At 37.7% G+C, this 21,254-nt stretch overlaps 1 protein-coding gene across 2 annotated transcripts in view; it reads left to right on the forward strand.

Moving 5' to 3' along the window:
- The window catches only part of prkd3 (protein kinase D3), a 56,297-nt gene that overhangs the window by 16,672 nt on the left and 18,371 nt on the right, over positions 1 to 21,254 (forward strand). For both annotated transcript variants that reach the window (XM_063007065.1, XM_063007066.1), the window contains exons 2-4: positions 10,185 to 10,323; positions 19,138 to 19,269; positions 20,816 to 20,973. In XM_063007065.1, coding sequence (XP_062863135.1) covers positions 10,185 to 10,323; positions 19,138 to 19,269; positions 20,816 to 20,973 — 429 coding nt within the window. The remainder of the gene's footprint in view (positions 1 to 10,184; positions 10,324 to 19,137; positions 19,270 to 20,815; positions 20,974 to 21,254) is intronic.

Below are 21,254 nucleotides of genomic sequence, written 5' to 3' on the forward strand. Positions count from 1 at the left end.
GTTGAATGCTCATGGCCTTTAATCTCTCACACATGACAGCATTAAAAAAGTGACATTTTATTTCATTTATTAGATATAAACTGCAGTTGTCTATACTGAAGCATCAAAGAAATCTTTGAAGAGGATGCAAAGGCAAATAACAAAGGATGACTTTAACAGTGCATCTGTTATATGTGCAAATCGTAACTCTACTGCTAAAACATGAACTTTTAAGGCTGGACCTGTTCATGCCAGTTTGTTTGTTTTGTTTTTTTTAATCAATTTACCCCACTTTTTTCCCCACAGTTTTTCTCCCCTATTCTAGTCGTGTCCAATTACCCTGATTGCGTCCTCTATACTGGTTCGACCCTTCACCGCTGACTGAGGACGCCTTTCAACTGACTTGCGCCCCCTCCGGCACGCAGTCAGTACAGACTGCATTTTTCACCTGCATGAAAAATGCGAGTTCATACACTAATGGACACTGTGTACGGAGGGTCACACCCCCATCAGCATTATTCCTCAGCCCTGTGCAGGCGCCATCAGTCAGCCAGCAGGGGCCGCAGTTGTACCAGTTATGAGGACCTATGATCTGACTCTCTACCCTCTAACCCTGAACAACAGTCAATCGTTGTTCATGCTGCCGCCCAACCCAGTCGGAGAGGTAGAGTCGAGATTCGATGAGATGCATTCGAAACCCCAACTCTGGTGCCTTAGCGTACTTTACCTGAGCGGCTGTTAATGCCAGTTTTAAATGTTTTGCATGTTTTTGTGTGGCGAGTTTTAGAAAAAACTGTGGGCATAGCAGAGTTCAGCTTCAGCAGCAGTAAAAGCCAAACTTTTCAAGGACATTACCCAGACGACAATTCTTGTAGACACAATAATGGTTGACCCTGGTTGGGCTTACTTTTTTATTAGTTCTTTATTATTTCTATTTCCAATATTTACTCTACTTCCTGTCTACATTTTCTCATACAATGTATACAACGTCTCCTGTATACAACATCTCATGCTTTAAGAAGACAATGGTAAGCTCATCATGGCAGCTTCAAGATGTGTTCTGGTTTGTTTATGCAGAGCTCAGGGATGTCCTGGAGCATCTGTTACAGTACATCCTGATCCTGTTTCTATTCAGTCAGTGAGCACCGTTGAAGATGAAACGGCACATGAAACCTCTGTGAGGTCCAGCTCAGGCCTCAGGCTATAAAGCACATGATGAAAATTTTTTTCTTATCTTCTGTGATTAACGGTGATGAATCCTTTACTCCTTTGATTGATTACAGCTAGCACAGCTATAATAATCTGTTGACCTATAAAACCAGGAACTGGAACCTATCTATCAGAACTAGGGCACTGTGGACAGTGAAATAACAACTAGCCATGATTGTCTGGATTCTAGCCTTACCGTTTTGCTTAGAAAGCTCTATCGCATGTCTCCCACAACTACATACTATGTTAAATGATGCAGCAAATGAAAGAAAATGAAAGATGTAGTATTTTAGAGCCTTGGAGAACGAAAATGAAAGATGTAGTATTTTAGAGTACCAGCAAATTTTGTTAATTTTGTTAATACAGAACCCCTACATAATATTGCTGATCTTAAAACTTAAAGAAAAACTTAAAAAATTGTACTAAACTGTACCGTTGGCCTAATTGTACCAAAAGGTCAATGGGTGCAAGAACATTTCCATGACTTGAACATTTCTAGAGACATTATTGAGTGTATTGTTTGGATGGTTCAAACATGTCTGGCTAAGCGAGAACAACTAAAATTTTGTTCAGAGGCATTAGCAATCTCATCAGGACCACAAAAAAACCCCTGTGTTACTTACAGGATGACCTGATGAAGGCTGGGACAAGTGTGTTAGTGGCAGAAAACAATTATTAATGCAATTAGTATATATAAATATGTATTTAGTCTTACAAACAATATTTTATTTTGGAGATTTGATAAATAAGTATGAATACGTTATCTCAAAACATTATTAATAAATATCTTCTGTGGAAACCCTCATAAACTGACCATTTGTTGCATCTGCAGGGCACTATACTAATTTAACACTAATATACTAATTTAGTATAATTAATAATTATATAACACGAGAGTATGTAAAGATTACAATGATTTAAGTGAAAGTGATAAATTACATTGGATAACTAGCCTATAGCTATATGTTTTTTTTTTACATTATTTACAGTACAAATGAATGAAGGTGAATTTCATGCTGCTTTAAGCAACAACAGCCACAGCTTGGCTAACTACAGTGTGTTGTAATGTTAATGGTTAACCACAGAACCTGTGCTTCCACCTTCCCAGCATACTGCACCACTTCAGACGTTACACTCAGCTGAATGTGGCATGTTTAGTAAATCAGTTCAATAACGTTTAGTAAATGAATAAAAAATTAATAAAACTTAATACTGTGTAAAATTCTTCTAACATTAAAGCAGGTTGCAGTAAACAAAGTCTTAATAAGAGTTAAATGACTGTTGCTTAGCAATAAAATTATTGGTGCATTTTAACAAAATAAAATCCAGGCAAACCTTGTGGACAGTATAAATTTTTATGTAAATCTAAAATTTGATGTCGACCTACATGGCAAAATTAAGGGTACAAAAGTGCAGGGAACAGCACACAAGGTGGTGCACATTTAGTTTTTATTTTCTCTAGACAGAAAATCAGTGCAGCATTTTTAAGGATTTGTTTTTATATCAAGACAGTTCTTAGCTTAAATTCTAGCTTGCTGGATGTCTCACTTGAGTTTGGGTTTGAGTTGGGATTAGTCATAGTGGCTGAGGATTGAAGTAGAAACAGAAGGATGGAGAGAGTAATAATGTATCTGAACTGACGTATAAGTAGAAAAGCAGCTTGGCTCAAATGTGAACCATATGAGGGCTAATAATGGTGCAGATGGGGTGCAAATTCAGGCACTTCTGGTCCCACAGCTACAGCTGTGTAGTGTTTTGATTGGCACCGTCTAGCTGATGGTGAGCAAATAGTTTTATGTAATGCATTTTCACTAATCCACAGCTTCTAGCAGCAGGCTAGGCTGCTAATAGCCATTAAGATTATAGGCCTGCCATACAGCTGTCCATTTTTGCAAGGCATTAATGTTGTTTAAGTCTTTATGACTTCAGATTGCTTACATATGGATTCAAGCATGGCTTAGAGAAGCAGGATGGTTGTACTGTCTCATGTAGTTTTTGTATTAAACTTGTTAGTATTTGCTTGTTCTACATAATTCCACATTTGTTCTTTTTACTGACAGAACAGTTGTCATGGTTACCCCCAATACTGTGAAACCATAGCAAAATAAGACATTTTGTTAATATTTTCTAAAATGTTATTGTGTTTTTTAAAACACATTTTACAATATAATGGAAAACGCACAACTACTTACTCCAAACTCTAGACTTTCATACAGGGTGTAAATAAAATTGCAGTTAACCTGCATGTGTTTTTTTGGTAAATAACATTTAAACCTACAGATTAATACATAATTTACAATCATAACAGCTAGGAGATAAAATTAAGCATTCAGCTATGCAATGGTCGTAGACACACACTGGCAGTAGAATGTTTTGAACTAAATAGCTCAGTCACTGTCAACATGGCACTGTCACATAATGTTACCTATCTATTAAGCAAGTTCATAATTTTTCAGTTCTCTTACAACTGCCCTGGTCAGTTGCAATGGTCTTTATTGGAATAGTGTAGCTCATGGGGGTAGAGCTCCTGGGCAATCAATCAAAAGGTTGTGGGTTTGAATTCCTGCTTTATCAAGTAGCCACAGAATGAGGACTGACATTGTCCTCCTGAAATAGACATGAATAGACATGAGTTCCTGGGAAAAGATGTTGTCTTGACAGAAGCATACCTCTCCAAAATAGCAATATAAGCCTCTGCATCAGTGGTACATTGCACACTTCGTTGGTAACAGTCTGGATGGTCTTTTTCATCTTTGGGATGTAAAATTCAATGTTTGTTTTTTCCAAACTAAAAGCCCATGTGACTTTGTATATCATGGTAGCATGGTAAAATCAATGAACAAAGTGTCCCAACTTTGTTGTGTTGTGTAACTACAATACACAAGCTTACATAGAGTGCTGAAGTGTGTAGTTCAGATGGACTTGAAAAACAATTACAGCACTTAAATGGTTTGTTCAGAACGATTTGTTCACACAAATACCACAAAGATCACCATGTTGGTGTTCCGCTGGAGTAGTGTAAAGCACACCACTTCACAATTTTGAAACTGTGTAAACAAGTACATAGTACAAGTTGATATATCACGTGTCACAATTTGCTAGCCTTATAAGTTTGATCTGGGCTGTTTTTTATAGTTTCAGTTGGGGAAATTGTAATGATCTGTAATTTAGTAACATTCTGGGTCAATTTCTGCTTTTGAAATTGGGTCAGAATTCAAAGAAAAAAGGTGTTTGGCTGTACAAACACACAGTGATTGTCTATGATGGACTGATTCATGTATAGTAACCTTTTTACTCCAGTACTTTGTGCTTTACATTCTTTTTGTGTGTATTAACCTTCTAAACTTAGTCTGGCCAAATTTCACAGCTTTCCTTGCAGCTTTCTGGTTTGGTATGGCAGCACTCTGGCTGCTAGCTGCTGTTGCACTGGTAATGGAAACGTGGAGTGGAGAGAGAGCAGCCAGTGCCAACAGGAGATGCCTGTGCCCACTGGGGAAGTGCAGGGTTTGTGCTAAGCATGGCCAGAGGAAAGCCTTGTACAGATCTTACACAGGAAGGATGACTTTAAAACTCCTGCATGTTAGCAACAAGCTGTAAACCTCTGTGGTCATGTGTCAGGGGTTAACATGTTTCCAAAAGAGGCAGGTTTTCTCTCTTGTAACCAGCTGCACTCAGCCAGTCAGAGGTCCAAGAGTATGTTCTAGTTTTGTACTGCTTCCTCCTCAAAGCCTTCATCAGTCAATAAAGCACTGCAGAATCAGCTTCCTATAGCTTTGCTGTATATTACCTACCACACAGCTGCTAACCTCTGTCAAGTGATGCTCTTTCAATTCATGTTATTCCAGCACGCTTGTAGTGCAAATCCACTGGCGTTGGTGTTTTACAAGTTCAGATTAATTACAAAGGCACAATACCAGTAAATATTGTCTTCTCTTTATCAGCATCTTGCCTTGGTGGCTTGTTGTCTGAAATGTGATTTCTTTGTTCCCTTAACTCCATGTTCACATGAACACCAGGATAAGGGTGCCAACAGCAAAGTCATTGTTGACGTATTGTTGTTCCTTCAAAGACTTTACTAGTGCTACAGACTAAGCAGCCTGGGCTAACGTCATCTGTTATACATAGAGGAAGATAGGTTTGCTCTTGCACAAATTAATGTTTAAACCTCTCTTAATTTTATTTTTATTTGTAGCCCCAATAAAATAAGATTAAATTATTGATATACACCAGCTAATGTTTAGGTTTTATTATATCACCAGAGCCATTGCTAATATGGAAAATAATAATAATAATGAATTATTGTGCTGTTAATAATGTAGCATTGACTAATTTTGCCAACTTATGTAGCAACAACTACAAGCAAACCCTTCCGATAACTAGAGAACTGTTCTTATGCCTGAGGCAAATCTGTGGCCCACTTGTCTTTGAATGTAGCTGAATTAATGCAATTTGAATTAAAGCATGAACTACTATTTACCCATATAGTACTGTGTACTGGTCATTGTCACTATAACACAGCAATCGTACTGTCTGCAACAAGAGGAACCTTCACATTTGTTTAACTATGTACTTACTGTACATGGTTAAAACCGCAGTAAACAACCCACTTGACTCAAAACATTTTTGCCCCAGCATCCCAATGGGCTTTGAGATGCATAATTTGATAAAGATGATGCCACAGACTAGACTACTTCAAAACCCTTGGTTCCTTTTAGCCTATTAGATATTTACTTGTTGCATAACCCAATCATACTTGACTTCCAAATCATGGACTGATAATCAGACATTTTATTTGAGGCTTCTCTAGTAAAGAGCAGAATTTATGGTTCTATTACATGCAAAGGTCTTGAAGCAGCATTCATGGACCACCAAAGTACTTACACTATGTTTTACATGAAACCAGTTACATGCGGAATTAAGCTCACAAATCATTTTACAACGATGTTCAAGTCAAAGATTTTACTTTTTGGTCCATAAAAGATTACCTCAAAGGGTTTAGGGGTCATTAGGGTGTATTTTGACAAATGTTTGCCAGACCTTTATTTCTGTTCCTGGTAAGCTTTAGTTTTGGCAGTTCAAGTGTTCCTTGAATATCATTTTGTCCATTATTTTCCTAATTGTAAAATTATTAATACTGACCTTAAACAAGCTGAGTGAGATTTGCCGTTTTTATGTGATTGTCTGGGTTCTTTTGTGATTTTATGACTAAGTTATTAAAGCACTCTGAGGCCACTTCTGGGAAGTAATTCCCCCTTTGAGGATAACTGCTTTAATTTTGGTTTACTGGAGTCCCAGTTTCTTAAAATGGCCATGTAACCCTCTTCAGACTGATCTATTTCAATAGCTGTCTTTCTTTTCTTATTTTTGAAATGTCATTTACCAGCATAGCGTTCCATATGTTAAGACATTTTATTCAATTTTACATATTAAAAAAGTTTTTTTAACAGGGTTGGCAGTAATCAAGTAATCATTTTCTATGAACCAGTAACCAAGTGTCATTAGTGGACGATTAACTGATAACCCGACAAGCTTATCCAGCTCTATCACAGTACAGAACATGTCAAAGTTTCATTTAGAATTTTGGCTTCAGTCGTTACAAGGTAAGCTACAGCAGTAGATTATGTTATGGCATGTCTCTAACAAGACTACCAGTAGGGAATATAAACGAGCCACCTTGGCTCTGTGGTTTTCAGATGCTGTTTTCTTATGATTCACTTCTTAAAAAAACATTGTTGCAGCAAGTCTTCTCCAAATATTTTCACCTTGCCTGTAATTGTAAGGACAATCAAATATTTACCATTTAGTTCTAACACCCTGTTATCCCAGCTCTCTGTGTCAGTCTTTGACGTTGAAAGTAACCATGTAGAGGTTATACAGTAGGGCTTTCTTCATGTGTCCTGAACCATCACATGACTCATTGGTTGATTCCTCCTTGATGTTGACATGTAATGAATGGTATATTCTGCCCAGCCTTTTTGTCAGCACCCAAGTGTTCTGTGGTAACGCTGATGACCTGCCAATGTTTGAGCCCTGCCAGTGTTCATGCCCCTGAGCCTTAAAGGTCTTGGCATTATGATAAGTATTGTTTGCTACGCATTGTGTGTGGGGTCCCAGCAGGGAAACAGCTGTGGCTGATGGATTTTTCAGCTTTCAGTGCTGGCAGCATGGCATGGCCTGTCCCGAGCCTTTATCCGGGTCCAACTTTAATCAACAAAGTTTTCTTTCAACCTCTTTTCCTGTCTATAAGCTTCATTCCTCATATGTATAATTGCAAATGAAAATCAGCTGTCAGGAGGAGAAGAAAAGCACACTGGAGACTGAAGATAGTGCTGCCACTTTTTCAGATTTGGATTGGATTGTTGAGACTTTAGCAGTGATATAAATGCATGGTATATTGCTCAGTATCATCTTCGGCAAGTAGCACTAACATTTGTGGGGTTGAGAATGTTCAGCTATATTTGTTCATACGAATGAGCATGAGTCAAAAACTATGATAGAGGATGCCTTTTTTTTTCCATTAAATAAAGATCTATATTCTAAAGGAAGTGTAAAGCACTATGTTCTGTGTGGTTTGACCAATAACTATAACTTCTAGTTGTCTTTGTTGCCCATTATATAACTAAATAGAATTTATAAGCCATTCTTGTTATTTGGTGGGGAAGGGGTATTATAATATGTCGATATGTGCTTTACCGCTTGTAAATTAATCATATGTCTGGATTCTATAAAAAAGACACAATTCTGTAACAAAGCAGCTGCATTTGCTTGCAGGGACAATCCATTAGTGGATTAAAACAGCGCGCCATTAGTTGGCATTTTGGCATTTGAGCCGGACGACCAGTCCAGCACCGGGCATCACACAAATACAGTTACTTAGTTACACCTAGGGGCAATTTAACACAGTTAACTGACTAGCCTGTATTCCAATAGTGGTAGAAAATCCCCATGCTCAGAGCAAGAACATGCTAAAAACATCTTGCAGACAGTGACTGGAGGTAAGCATCAAATCCGGATTCTTAAAACCCATGTTGTTGTGCGGCACCCAGTCTACCAGCTGTGCCACCCACAAGTATTTAGCTGTAGGGTTATTACAGTTCGAGTTTGTGTTACCCTGTGTAACACCTCTGACAGGTGTGTTCTCTGACTGTCTAAAAGAGGAAGTGAGTCATTATCAGTTGTGGGGGTCACATCCTGGCAGGGAACTCTCACTGTTTTCATAAATGTAAAATCTATTTTATATTCCTTTACAATATAGAGCAAGACTTTATTTCCTCTTTTAAAATGTATTTATTTAAGTATATGCTGCTTGTTGACACATTTTGCCTACTTTACATTGCTAAAAAGGTTTTGTTTTAGTAATGTTTACACTCAACATAGAAGACAGTAATTAAGCTCAGGTTTGTCCAGTTTTTTGTACCCAATTGTTAGTTAAACAATTTGGTAAACTAGTTGGTAAAATAATTAATTAATAAGAGGGTTACATGCTTTATTACTCTTTACACAGGGACATAGTGTTGGATAATATTTTCTTTAATAAACAACATGATCATAACACTTCTTTGTATAAAACATCTTTATCTTATAAAATTTTGTTGAAAGATCTAAAATAACTGTGAGCTTGTAGAGACACAGCCAAAAAAACTTTTAGCTGTAATTACTGCTAGGGACTTTTACAGTGTATTAAACAAAGAGTCTAAATACTTTTGTAAGTAAGAGATTTTAGGCTTTATTCTATTAAAAAAACTGTAATATCAATACTTTCTGACTATATAAATGCATTTTTTCACACTACCTTGCCAAAAAGGACAGAGTAATAAACATTGATACTGTTAACATTACAGCATACGTATAGTAAATCAGAATCAGAATCAGAATCACTTTATTTCGCCAGGTATGTTACACATACGAGGAATTTGCTTTGGTGATACACACAATAATACACACAATAGTCCACATAGTAGTACAAACAATACACATAATAGTACTGATAGTAGTAAAGGTACTACTGACCAATTCCTCTGTCTCTCATGAGACGAGAGAGAGAGAGAGAGAGAGAGAGAGAGAGAGAGAGAGAGAGAGAAGTGTGGTCGAGGAAGTGGAGGTGACTCATCGCAGTAGGATCAGTTCTAACAGATGTTTTCAGACCTTTCACTTTGCTAGGCTAATATGCTGACCATATATAAGGGCCTCTACCCTGCATGCCTCCCGGCTTGTGATATGTGCTTATGAGGGAAGCAGTTATTCAAAAAAAGAGCCGTGCAATGTGTTTCTTGCTGCTTCTGGCTGCCTTCTTCATAACTATCTGTGATGGATTGTTGCCCCGTCCAGGGTATTTATGCTTTACACCCAGTGTTTCCTGATGAAACCAGACGAGCCTCGACTCTGACCAAGATATTGCAGTTGATAAAACTGAAATTAAGAGATCATTCAATGTGTCAAATATGCAATAATGGAGGGTGGAAATAATTTGTATTGTTAAGATAATTGTATGTATGTATAAATATGCGATTAAAAGTTTTTTAAAGATTAAAAGTGCAGTTCCAAGGCGGTGTTACAAAGCGTGTTAAGATAATTGCCTCATCGTATAGTGTAGTAATCTTGTCTGAAATAACATTACTGTACTTTATAGTACAAATCCCATTTCCAAAAAAATTAAAGTATTTACACTGAACATTTTGAATTTTAATTTAGCTCATGGTTAAAAAGGCCAGCTATACATTAGACTGGATACCAACCTAGCTATGGAGATTGCAGAAACTTGTCATCATTTATGAATTTATATATTGTATGTGATTGGCTTAAAGATGTGGAACTTCAAGTGTAATGTCAGTCCTAAACATAAATATCCAAACATTCATTCAGATTTTATTAGAATTACTTTGTCTCAAAAAATACCCTCTATATAATCTTTCATTTCATTTTATAATTTAAGGGAATGTTAGCACATTATTTATGTGGTTATAAAGGCAGGCACAATTAACAAAGACTTTTTTTAGTTTCCAGAATGCGGATTCTTTGGAATGTATGACAAGATCTTGCTTTTTCGGCATGATCTGAACTCTGAAAACATCCTGCAACGACTCACGTCAGCGGAAGATATTCATGAAGGAGACCTAATAGAAGTGGTCCTATCAGGTGAGTCCTTGTGTTTTTTTTTTTATATCTTAAGTGGGAATAAGCCTGTTGACACTTTCTTTAAGCCCTTTTTTTATGGATATCATAACTTCTAAGATAGAAAAGTAATAGTACATCTAGACTCAAACCATTATACTCCAAAACTGTGGAGTCAAAACATGTAGGTGCACATGTATAATATCAGGTACATACTACAACCCCTGGCAAAAATTATGGAATCACCACTCTTGGAAGATGTTCTGTCAATTGTTTAATTTTGTAGAAAAAAATAAATCACAGACATGCCACAAAACTATCATTTTTCAAAATGTCAACCTTCTGGCATTAAGAAACAATAAAAAAAAGAAACAAATATAATAGTTGTGGTCAGTCACAATTGCTTTTTTTTAGATCAAGTAGAGAAAAAAAATATGGAATCACTCAAATCTGAGGAAAAAATTATGGAATCACTCTGTAATTTGCAGTTTAAAAACAAAACATCTGTAGCAGATTAGATTTGCTAATTATTCTTCAGTTTAAAAAGAGTGCTTACACCTCGGAGAGCTGTTGCACAAAGCAGATTGTCATGAATCATGGTTCCAACACAAGATATGTCAGTTGAAACAAATGAGAGGATTATAAAACTCCTTCAAGAAGATAAATCATTGTGGAATGTCGCAAAAGATGTTGGTTGTTCCCAGTAAGCTGTGTTTAAAATCTGGACCAAGTACAAACAAAATGGGAAGGTTGTAAAAGGGAAGCATACTGGTAGACCAAGTAAGACATCAAAGCATCAAGATAGAAAACTTAAAGCAATATGTCTTGAAAACAGAAAATGCACAACAAAACAAATGAGAAACAAGTGGCCGGAAAGTGGAGTCAATGTCTGTGACTGAACTGTAAGAAATCACCTAAAAGAAATGGGATTTACATACAGAAAAGCCAAACAAAAGCCATCATTAACACCTAAAAAGAAAAGAACAAGGTTAAAGTAGGCTAAAGAAAAGCAATCGTGGACTGTGGGTGACTGGATAAAAGTGATCTTCAGTGATGAATCGCGAATCTGCATTGGGCAAGGTGATGATGCTGGAACTTTTGTTTGGTGTCTGTCCAATGAAATTTATGAAGATAACTGCCTAAAGAAAACATGTTAATTTCCACAGTTGTTGATGATATGGGCCTGCATGTCGGGTAAAGGCACAGGGGAGATGGTCTTCAATAAATGCCAAAGTCCACATTGAAATTTTGGACGCTTTTCTTATTCCATCAGTTGAAAGGATGTTTGGTGATGATGACTTCATTTTTCAAGATGATAATGCATCTTGCCATAGGGCAAAGGACGTGAAAACTTTCCTTCAAGAAAACATATAATGTCAATGGCATGGCCTGCAAATAGTCCGGATCTCAATCCATTTGAAAATCTCTGGTGGAAATTGAAGAAAATGGTCAATGACAAGGTTCCAACCTGCAAAGCTGATCTGGCAACAGCAAGAGACAGTTGAAGGCAGATTGATGAAGAATACTGTTTGTCATTAGTTAACTCCATGCCTCAGAGAGTTTAAACCATTATAAAAGCCAGAGGTGGTGCAACAAAGTAATAATGGTGCAGTGTTTTCTAATGATTCCATAATTTTTTCCTCAGATTTGAGTGATTCCATATTTTTTTCCTCTACTTGATCTAAAAAAAAGCAATTGTGACTGACCACAACTATTATATTTGTTTCTTTTTTTATTGTTTCTTAATGCCAGAGGGTTGACAGTTTGAGAAATGATAGTTTTGTGGCATGTCTGTGATTTATTTTTTTTCTACAAAATTAAACAATTGAAAGAACATCTTCCAAGAGTGGTGATTCCATAATTTTTGCCAGGGGTTGTATTAATGATGTCATCTAGTACTTTCATTATTCAACACTAAAGGTCACTTTACATGTTTGGTTTTGGTTGTTTTGATATGTTTTAGGCTTATTTGAGAGCTCTGTGTATGGATGCACACAGAAGGCACTGTGAGTAAATTACCAGTAAGATATCATTGTTAGAATGTTGGTTAAAACAAAGTCAAAATAAAATGAAAATATCTGGTGGTAACTGCTTCTGTATAATTCATTTTATTGATGCACCCCAATACCATTATTTTGCTTTCTTAAAGCCGTGACAATGGTTTTCTTAAGTACTCCTGGCCCATATGGCTATATTTACCACAGTAGCATGTTTTTTTCATGGAGTTCTATATGAAGACTAAATGTTCACACATATTCAGCAGCAGCCTACGCACACTGAGATTTAATTTTTTTCACAATATTATGTATGGTAGATGGTAAAAGTGTACTTAATTATGTCCAATTGTGTGTTGACAAATGTTCTTTTTGAACCGACTAACAATTCTCTCTTGAAGTTTAACACAAAGAGGTGAGCCACTTTGTTTAATGTTTGTTTGTAATAATTCAGTCTTTGGTGAATCCTCCTCTTAAACCCAATCATGATTCCCTAACTTGCTACCAGTTTACCTGTTTATTGAGGAATGTTTCAAAATAGTGTAATTTTAATATTCAATATTTTTTTCACTCTTATCTTGCTTCTGTAGCAACCTTTTTTGAGTTTGTTGCAGACAACACATTTTTTTTTCATAAAATACAATTAACTTGGTCAGCCAAAACATTAAAAAATCATTTCTTTCTACTTTTTGTCATTAAATAAATGTTTAGGAGAATTAACAAATGGCAGATTCTTGATTTTACTGCATTATACAAAACGTCCCAACTTTTCTTGAAATGGGATTTGTATAAATATTTTTTTTATATCTGCGTTTTTTTAGGACCTAAATAAACTATTTCACCCATATTCTCTGCATATACCATGGATTTGGTAATTTCAAAATGTAAGGAGTGGCAATTTTCTTGTATTCATTTCTTAATTCCTAAACGTTTTGCTTGAAACATTAGGGAATACTGAATTGTAAAGAAAGCATTGTGAATACAAATAATAAGGAATAAAAGCTTAGTTGGTCATCTCTAAATAAATGTAAGCACTAACCAGCTAAATTTCTTATGCTAACCATTCAAAGTCGGTCACCATGTGTGTTGAGAGATTTTAAATCCGCCAAGTTTTTTTATTCTGTCAGGGAAGGGTGACTTACTAGCTCAAATGTTAAAAAAATTCCAGTGTGCTGTAACCTTCTGTCATAATACATTAGTAGCTAATGTTAAATGTTGGGGAAAAACAGCACTCACATGCACAGTAGGCTGCTAGTGTTAGAGGAGGTTATGGGCTGTTCCTGTCTGAATAACTTTTGCATCCTGTACAGTGTTGCTATGTAAGTGCTGATTTTCCTGTCATTCGTGGCGTCTCCACAGGGGAGTAATCCAGCACACCTGCCTCATACATCCTCCTTACACATCGGAATACACACGCCAAGCAGAAATGCCCATTATACATCAGAGCCAATGACAGACCATTGCTGTCTTGTAATACTGCCACAAACCCAGAAAACTTTATTGCTGTGATTCCTTTTGCTGCCAGTTTTTATGATTGCCCTTCCTGATGCAACCCCCCTTAATTTTATCTGGGTTTGTAACTGGCATCCAATGGCTAGACTTTTCAGCCAATCCACCCCATACTTATCTAATTAAGTCTGTGGAGATGCCTGTCTGGCCGATAGCACCACTGAGATTCTAACTCCAGATCTCTGCGGTAGTGGGCTAGCATATTTTATTTCTCTGTATTAAAAATTCCTTTTTTCTCGGTCTGTTAACATTTTTTAGGGGTCGCCACAGCAGATCATCCTGGTCAACAAGAACAATTTTTATAACTTAACACAACTAATATAAGAAGTGGTTTCTCCAAATTCAATACAAAATGCCACTTTTAATAACTGCTGCAGACTCAGTCAATATTCAACCCCCCAAATCCTCAAGGGCTTCATAAGTTGCATCAGATTAGGACAAAAAACATCACATTCCAGGACGTGTTTACTGTGATGTTTGATTGTATGTTATACATATTGACAAATGAGTCTAAACCATGACAGCTTGTCACAGAGTGTTGTATCACATTTAATGCACCATACATACAATATGAAGGCAAGGAACAGACATACTCTCCCTCATTACCTTTCATTCTTTTGTAGTCTGTACATTTCCTGTCCTGAAAGGCTTCAGTAATTCAATGTAGCCTATCTGTAATAAAATCAGCCACACAGCAAGAGGTCGAAGTGTGGAGCTCTGGCTTGGCTTTTATTTTAAAGATGGGAGCTTATTTTTCTTGTGAAGTGCTGCCGGATGTAAGAGAACTGCAGAGCCAGAGTGTTTTAGCCCTGCTGGGGGTCCATCATGGTGCCAATTTTATTTAAGATAAGGGTTATTTAACATGCAGTGCAGCTAACTCTTTCCTACCTAGTCTTTGTAAGTGCTTTTAGATATCCAGTGTGTTTAGGTGTGACTAAGATCCCATAAAATGTGCTTTTTTAACATATCGATTAAAAAAATGTAACAAAAGCTAAAAGTCTGTACTTTACAGCTTTGTTGTCAACTTCAGTATTCATTGTATTTGTCATTGTGTGTTGTCATAGTTTTGTTACCTCATATGCATTTAAGTTTCTGAATGCCAGAAACATGGTTTTACATAATGTATGGTTTTTGTTTTTAAATGCCTTATTAAGAGTTTTTGCCAGCATGCTGTACTGCTGCCTGGCATGTGACCCGCGGGCAGCTCTTTTATCTCTGAAGAGGAGCTAATTCGTGTGGGGCTCATCTGATCTTGCTAAAGAGTCTTTGTCTCTTTTTCAGTCTAATCCTGTGTGTGGGCCTCTTGTGAACAGCATCAACAATAATTTGTTCTAAATAACAAGTTCTTTGTTCTTGAAAGATATTGCACTTACACTTACAACGGCCAGGGAATCACCATGTTGCTATTGCAACTGCAAGTCACACTTTCTGCTTGATGTGCTGGCATGAACAGTGCAGGAATAAGATAGAATGCATAAGAATCTGTAAGAATACACTTGGGGCTGCTGTTAAGGTGCAGCTAATGCTTCGTAGTCACCTGTGAGTGATTTTCTATGAAGTAGTAAGCCAAACTGAGCCTGTGGTGAATCCTCCTTTTATATCCAATCATGACACCTTCACCTGTCACCAATTCATCTGCTTACTTTGGGATTTTAAGTTTGTTTATATTTACTAAAATACAATTAACAATTAGTTACAGTTTAGATTAAAATTACAATTTAGTTAGCTAAATTAGTTAATTAGCTAATTAAAGCTGTAAAAACACACGCTGCAACCAGAGCTGGGATCTCGAATACATGGTATCGAATCCAGCTCTGTCTTACCGGCTTGAGGCTGAGTGGCTATATGAACAACGATTGGCCTGTTTGCGGGACAAAGAGCCGGATGTGGGTCTCTCTCTGTCAGAATGGTGCAATTACGACCTCTGCTGGCTGATTAGAGGCACCTACACAGAGATGAGGAAGGAGTGCTCTTAGGGTGTGTCTCTCCGCATGCAACGCTAGGTGGCACAACACTCGTCAATGTGTGGGTGGCAAAAACGCATACGGCTTGCTGCTCATATGTCGGAGGGGATGTGGGTTAGCTTTGATCTCCTTGGTCAGGGCAGGGTTCGGCATAGACAGAGAGGAAGCACGATGCAAATTGGACAATTGGACGCGATAAAGGGGGAGAAAAGGGGGAGAAAATGCAAAAAAAAATAAAATAATAATAATTAGCTCTTAATCGGCACCCAGATGGCGCAGCGGGATATTCCGCTAGCACACCAGCGCCGAAATTCTGAACTCCTCGTTTCGAAACTCGGCGTTGCCACCAGTCGGCTGGGCGCCATCTAGCGGGCATAATTGGCAGCGCCTGCAGCAGACACGATTCTTCTAGGGCGGGACGACCGGACTACGTGGGTGGGGTCTTTAACCGCTGTTTAAGGACCCTGATTGGCAGATAGAGAGGCGTCTGTGCAAAGTGCATGTGTGAAAAAGGGTTCCGCTAAGGGCTGCGCGTGGGTCGTCGGAGGCGTGAGCAGCAATATACCCACCTCGACTGCAGTCAGGGATCCCCCAGCAGTGGAAGACAAATTGACTACGCTAAAATTGTTAATATAGGGTCAAGAGAACAAATTACAAAATTTGCAACTTGTAGTTTGTATACCATTCCTGAATGTATTCATATTACTAAGGGAAAGTGTGGGAAGCCGAAAAGAAAACAAAAACAATTAGGAGATTTCTTGCTATTAGAATTTCTCTAAAAAATAATACTAAAATAAAAATTAAAAACAAGAAGCAATAAATTTCACTTAACTGAAAAAGACAAGAAACTGATTTGGGTTGGTGTGTTCCTGTCTCTTGAACAGTCAGGAAACTGCTCCCAACTACCATCAAGTTTTATTTTTTTATTCCAGATCAGCTTCTGATTTATGGGTGATTACTGCACCAGATCTTTGATCACACTAGGAATTTGGTCATTTCAACTATGCTTTCCAATGGTCAGTACTTTCACAGTGCTGCCCTGTTCACAACCTTCATTCCTGCTTTATACAAATGTTGACCCTGGTTTGTTTTTGATTAATTCTTGATAAAAAAAAATTCTCATTCAGATATTTGAGTATTATTTTACAATTTCATTTTGCAAATTGCAGCAAAATACTCAACAATCATTATTATTGATCCTATATAGTTACTTTGGCTTCATGCTAAATCATTAGTAATATAATAATAATAATAATAAAATTCCTTTCATGACACCCAAGGACACTGTACAATAAAAATATAGAAAAGCTAAGCAAAATAAATAAAATACACATTTACTAAGCAAAAATAAATAAAATACATATTTACAAACATAGGAAACACCAAACATGTGGCACAGTTCTGAGTCAGCTGGAAAAGATGTTTTGAGGGTTTTGAACACTGCTGCAGATAAGATTGCCGTACTTCTGGTGGGAGGAGCCTAGCATCACCGTGGCAACCTCACGGCGTTGCAGTGACCAGAGTGAGGGAATGTTGCTGTTAGCATGCTGTTGGTAAACAAAAGTCCGAACTGAGGCTCGGTGGGAATATTTAGGCCTTTGCAAAATACCAAGGTCGCGGTGGAGCAGTTTATACCGTGAATGTCCCAGAGCATAGAGTTCACTGAAAGAGCACTCCATCGTCATGATGAGACCGCAGACGTTGTCTAGACCAGAAAAGTTGCAGAGACTCCAAGCCATCCAATCCCAGCAGCCAAAGGAGCAATTCCAAACAATCCACATTGACAGAGAAAGGAGTTATCCGCTAACTCTCACTGCTCCGGATACACCGCTCCACATCATAGAATCATCAGCAACACAAGCACAGTAAAAAAGATCCCAAATCCAATGCATAAAATCCAGTAAAATGTTTCGTGCAATGTTTTCGTTCAAACAGTTTCACTGGGGGAGAAGCGGCATCCAAACACACCAGCGTAACTCTCACGACCCAAAAATGCACGAATGGCTAGTGACCACAGGTGTGTGCGAAAAGATGAAAATGAAAGAAAATTACGATAAAAATAAAATAAAATACAATAAAATAAAATAAAATACGGCAACGGTAGCGGCAGCCAAATGCGCCAGCGTTCACCATCACCATGACAACACCTGTTAGTAGTCAGCAGTTTCCACTCACTGATCGATTCTACTCTGTCATACTGAACCAGGGTCATGTGTGAGCCTGGAACAGTGAGAGACATCAAGCCAGAACTGAACCTGCACCAGAAAAACCACCGTTACATTTTAAAATCTTTTAATCACATGATGATTGATACCTGATGAACAATCCAGATGACGCCACTTTTATCTAGGAAAATCAGTTGGGAATCATTTCAGGGCTGTAAAACCCATCAGCTCTGCACTCTGACTAACTGATGAATCACATCTGTGAATCACTTTCTTCGAGTCAGAATAAAGAGTCGTATTTTAAACCTTTCTGGTTGTGGTTTGACCCTCAGTGTGCTTTGGAGCACAGTAATGGAGACCACAGGCTTCTTGTAGGGGTTTTAGGAATAACAATTTTTTGTAACATTTACATAATCAGAACAGCTTACACACTTTCTGATATATATTGTATGTGTCTTATTTCTTACTTAAAGAAATCCAGTTGAGTAAAATGTACTGAATAAGTATGTACAGCAATTTAGCTGCTCTGGTTATGTAAATGTTACAGAAATTGTTATTCTCAAAATCCCTACAAGAGGCCTGGTCCCTATTACTGTGGTCTAATAAACTACAGCAAGTTTAACACACAACAAAACAAAATAGCTGTAGTCTCTAGTACTGCAGCTAATGTGTTACTAATAAAGTGACCAGTATTAAAAAACAACAACAACAACACTGCTGCATCTGATACACTCAATTTATACCAAAACAACACTCATTACCTTGCTATTATCATGATGGCATCACTAGAGTACTTACGGTGCATCACCCAAACATTATTCAATCATTGGGGGTCCTAAAGTGGCCCCTTTTGCTTGATAAATGAGGGTGACAAAGTGTGCATAGCAGATGGGATAGTAGGTTCACTTCCTTTCTTGTATTTTTTCCTTTGAATTGGTTTGCTACAGCGTTATGGTTTGCAAACCTGTAACCTAATTAATAAATAACAAGTAATAAAATTATTTTCTAGCCAGAAAAAAGTATGTGTAGTTATGGTAATCTCGGTAGATACTCAGGTCTGTAACGTTTTCCTGTAAATACAAAGCATTAAATATTCCTGTCTGTTCTGTTTGTGTCTTTTCACTTTATTTATCCTCATCTTGTTTAGTCATATTTGAATCCATTTCTTTTAGTTGAGTTCATTTTTAAGTTGCATTTTAATTGTAGCTCAAGCTTCAGTTGAAGACTTCCAGATCCGGCCCCATGCCCTCTATGTGCACTCATACAAGGCACCTGCCTTCTGCGACTACTGTGGGGAGATGCTCTGGGGTCTCGTCCGGCAGGGCCTCAAATGTGAAGGTATGGAAAATTAGTTTTTTTCCCCACACATATTTTTAAATGAGCATACAGTCAGTCTGTACATAAACATAAAGAATACATTACACATGTGCACCGTATGAGCCTTACAGCTCAGATTGCCTGCACACCAAAAACTTTAATGGTTTTCAGTCACTTTACTGAACGTAAGCTTAGGCTACTTCTGTCATGCAGCGCTGCACTGGCCTCCCCTTTGCTGTATCCAGCCAGCTTTTGAAGTTGGGCCTTTTTGATTGGAGCCCAGAGTATCTATGCCAAGTGTTGGATGTGACCTTCAAAGTCTGTGATGCAAGCGTTCGCTGCTGCTGTAATAAGCTACACTGATGAATCCCGGCTGCGGCATCAGAGTTTGGTCATGCATAAACAGTTGTTCATATACTACAAAGTAAAATAGAGTTAAAGTGTACTAAAGCCATATTTAAATGGACATGTGATCTAAGAGCTTTTTTCCATCGTGTAAAAAAAGTAGAAATAGAGCCCTCTAGTGGACATGTAGATTAACACAAAAGCAGGGACGCTTCATGGAAGTTTAGTCTCATGTACCCTATCAGTGGTACACTGATTAAAACCAATACTACTGTATATTAATGATCACAGATTTGGAATAAAGATCATGATCAGGTGTTTGAGTATGTTTGGCCATACTTTTTATTACAACTGACAGTTGTGGTGCAATAAGCAAAATGGATAGTATTTTAAGATGATTAAAAAACTGTATTCAAACTATTAATCACTTATAGACCTGTTTAACCCAGTGGTATTCAAACTGTGAAGCTGGCCTCTTCTGGGAAAACTGGGTGGGTAGAATATACACCAATCAGCCAGAGCATTAGGGCCACCTGCCTAATGTGCTGTTAAAGCCCTGACCCAATGAAATATTTGCTTCACAAGACATCTGAGGGAGTCCTGTGGTATCTGGTACCAGGACATTACCAGCAGGTCCTTCGACTTCTGTTTGTGAGTTGGATCGTCCTGCAATTGGTGCCCTGTCTGGGGTGTTCCTGCTTTGCACCCAGTGCTTCCTGGTAGAGCTAGGCCCATCACAACCCTGACCAGGATGAAGCAGTTGATGAAAATGAATTAACTATTCATCAGTTATTGGTTAATTATTAGCATTCATGAAAACTGGAAGGTACATGCAGACCTCACACATTGGCTATTACAAAGAGAGCACATCATCATTTTGACTTAAAGATTGCTGATCTGATTTAACTGTAAAAAACAAACAAGTAATAAATAAAAAGGCAAGAAAAGAAGATAATGCTTCTTTAAAATATTGGTTTAAACCAGTTATTTGTAATAGCTATTTAGTCATTTGTTGTGATTTGTACAGCCACCCAATAAATAAAGTCTAAATCCAATAAATAAAAACACCTGGAGACTAGAGATGACCGGTTTCTCTGAAGGCAAATTATTCAGTCTAGGCACCGAATGTTTCAGGTGTATGACCAAAACAAGTTTGAATACCGGTGCTGAGTAAACCTGTAGTATTTTTTCATGCATGTGTGACCTGTTTGTTTACCCTCAGGTTGTGGGTTGAACTATCACAAGCGATGCGCCTTCAAGATCCCAAACAACTGTAGTGGCGTGAGGAAGAGGCGCCTGTCCAATGTGTCTTTGCCAGGTTCCTCGCTGTCCTTTCCTCGACCCCTTCCAGCAGAGCATGCCGTGGTGACCCTAGAGGAGGTACAGGAACCTATAGCCTCATCACTTAAATGCTTCCCAGTGTTTGTGGGAACAGGCTTAGTTATTAAAAACATACTTGTAGATTAAAACTATTCTTTTTTCAGCTGCTCTTGTTTTGAACCTGCTGAAACTTTGTGTAACTATTTATCTGGCACAAGCTGCAGTGCAGTGTTTTTAACTTTAAACTAAATAAAAGGTTACCGCAAATGAAATTATGAAAATCAGATTTAGTGCTCGTTTTATTAAATCTGAGCAGTATGTTTTGAAGCACACATACAAAA

This window comes from Trichomycterus rosablanca, chromosome 13, assembly GCF_030014385.1.
Source record: "Trichomycterus rosablanca isolate fTriRos1 chromosome 13, fTriRos1.hap1, whole genome shotgun sequence".
In the NCBI taxonomy this organism is placed as follows: domain Eukaryota; kingdom Metazoa; phylum Chordata; class Actinopteri; order Siluriformes; family Trichomycteridae; genus Trichomycterus; species Trichomycterus rosablanca.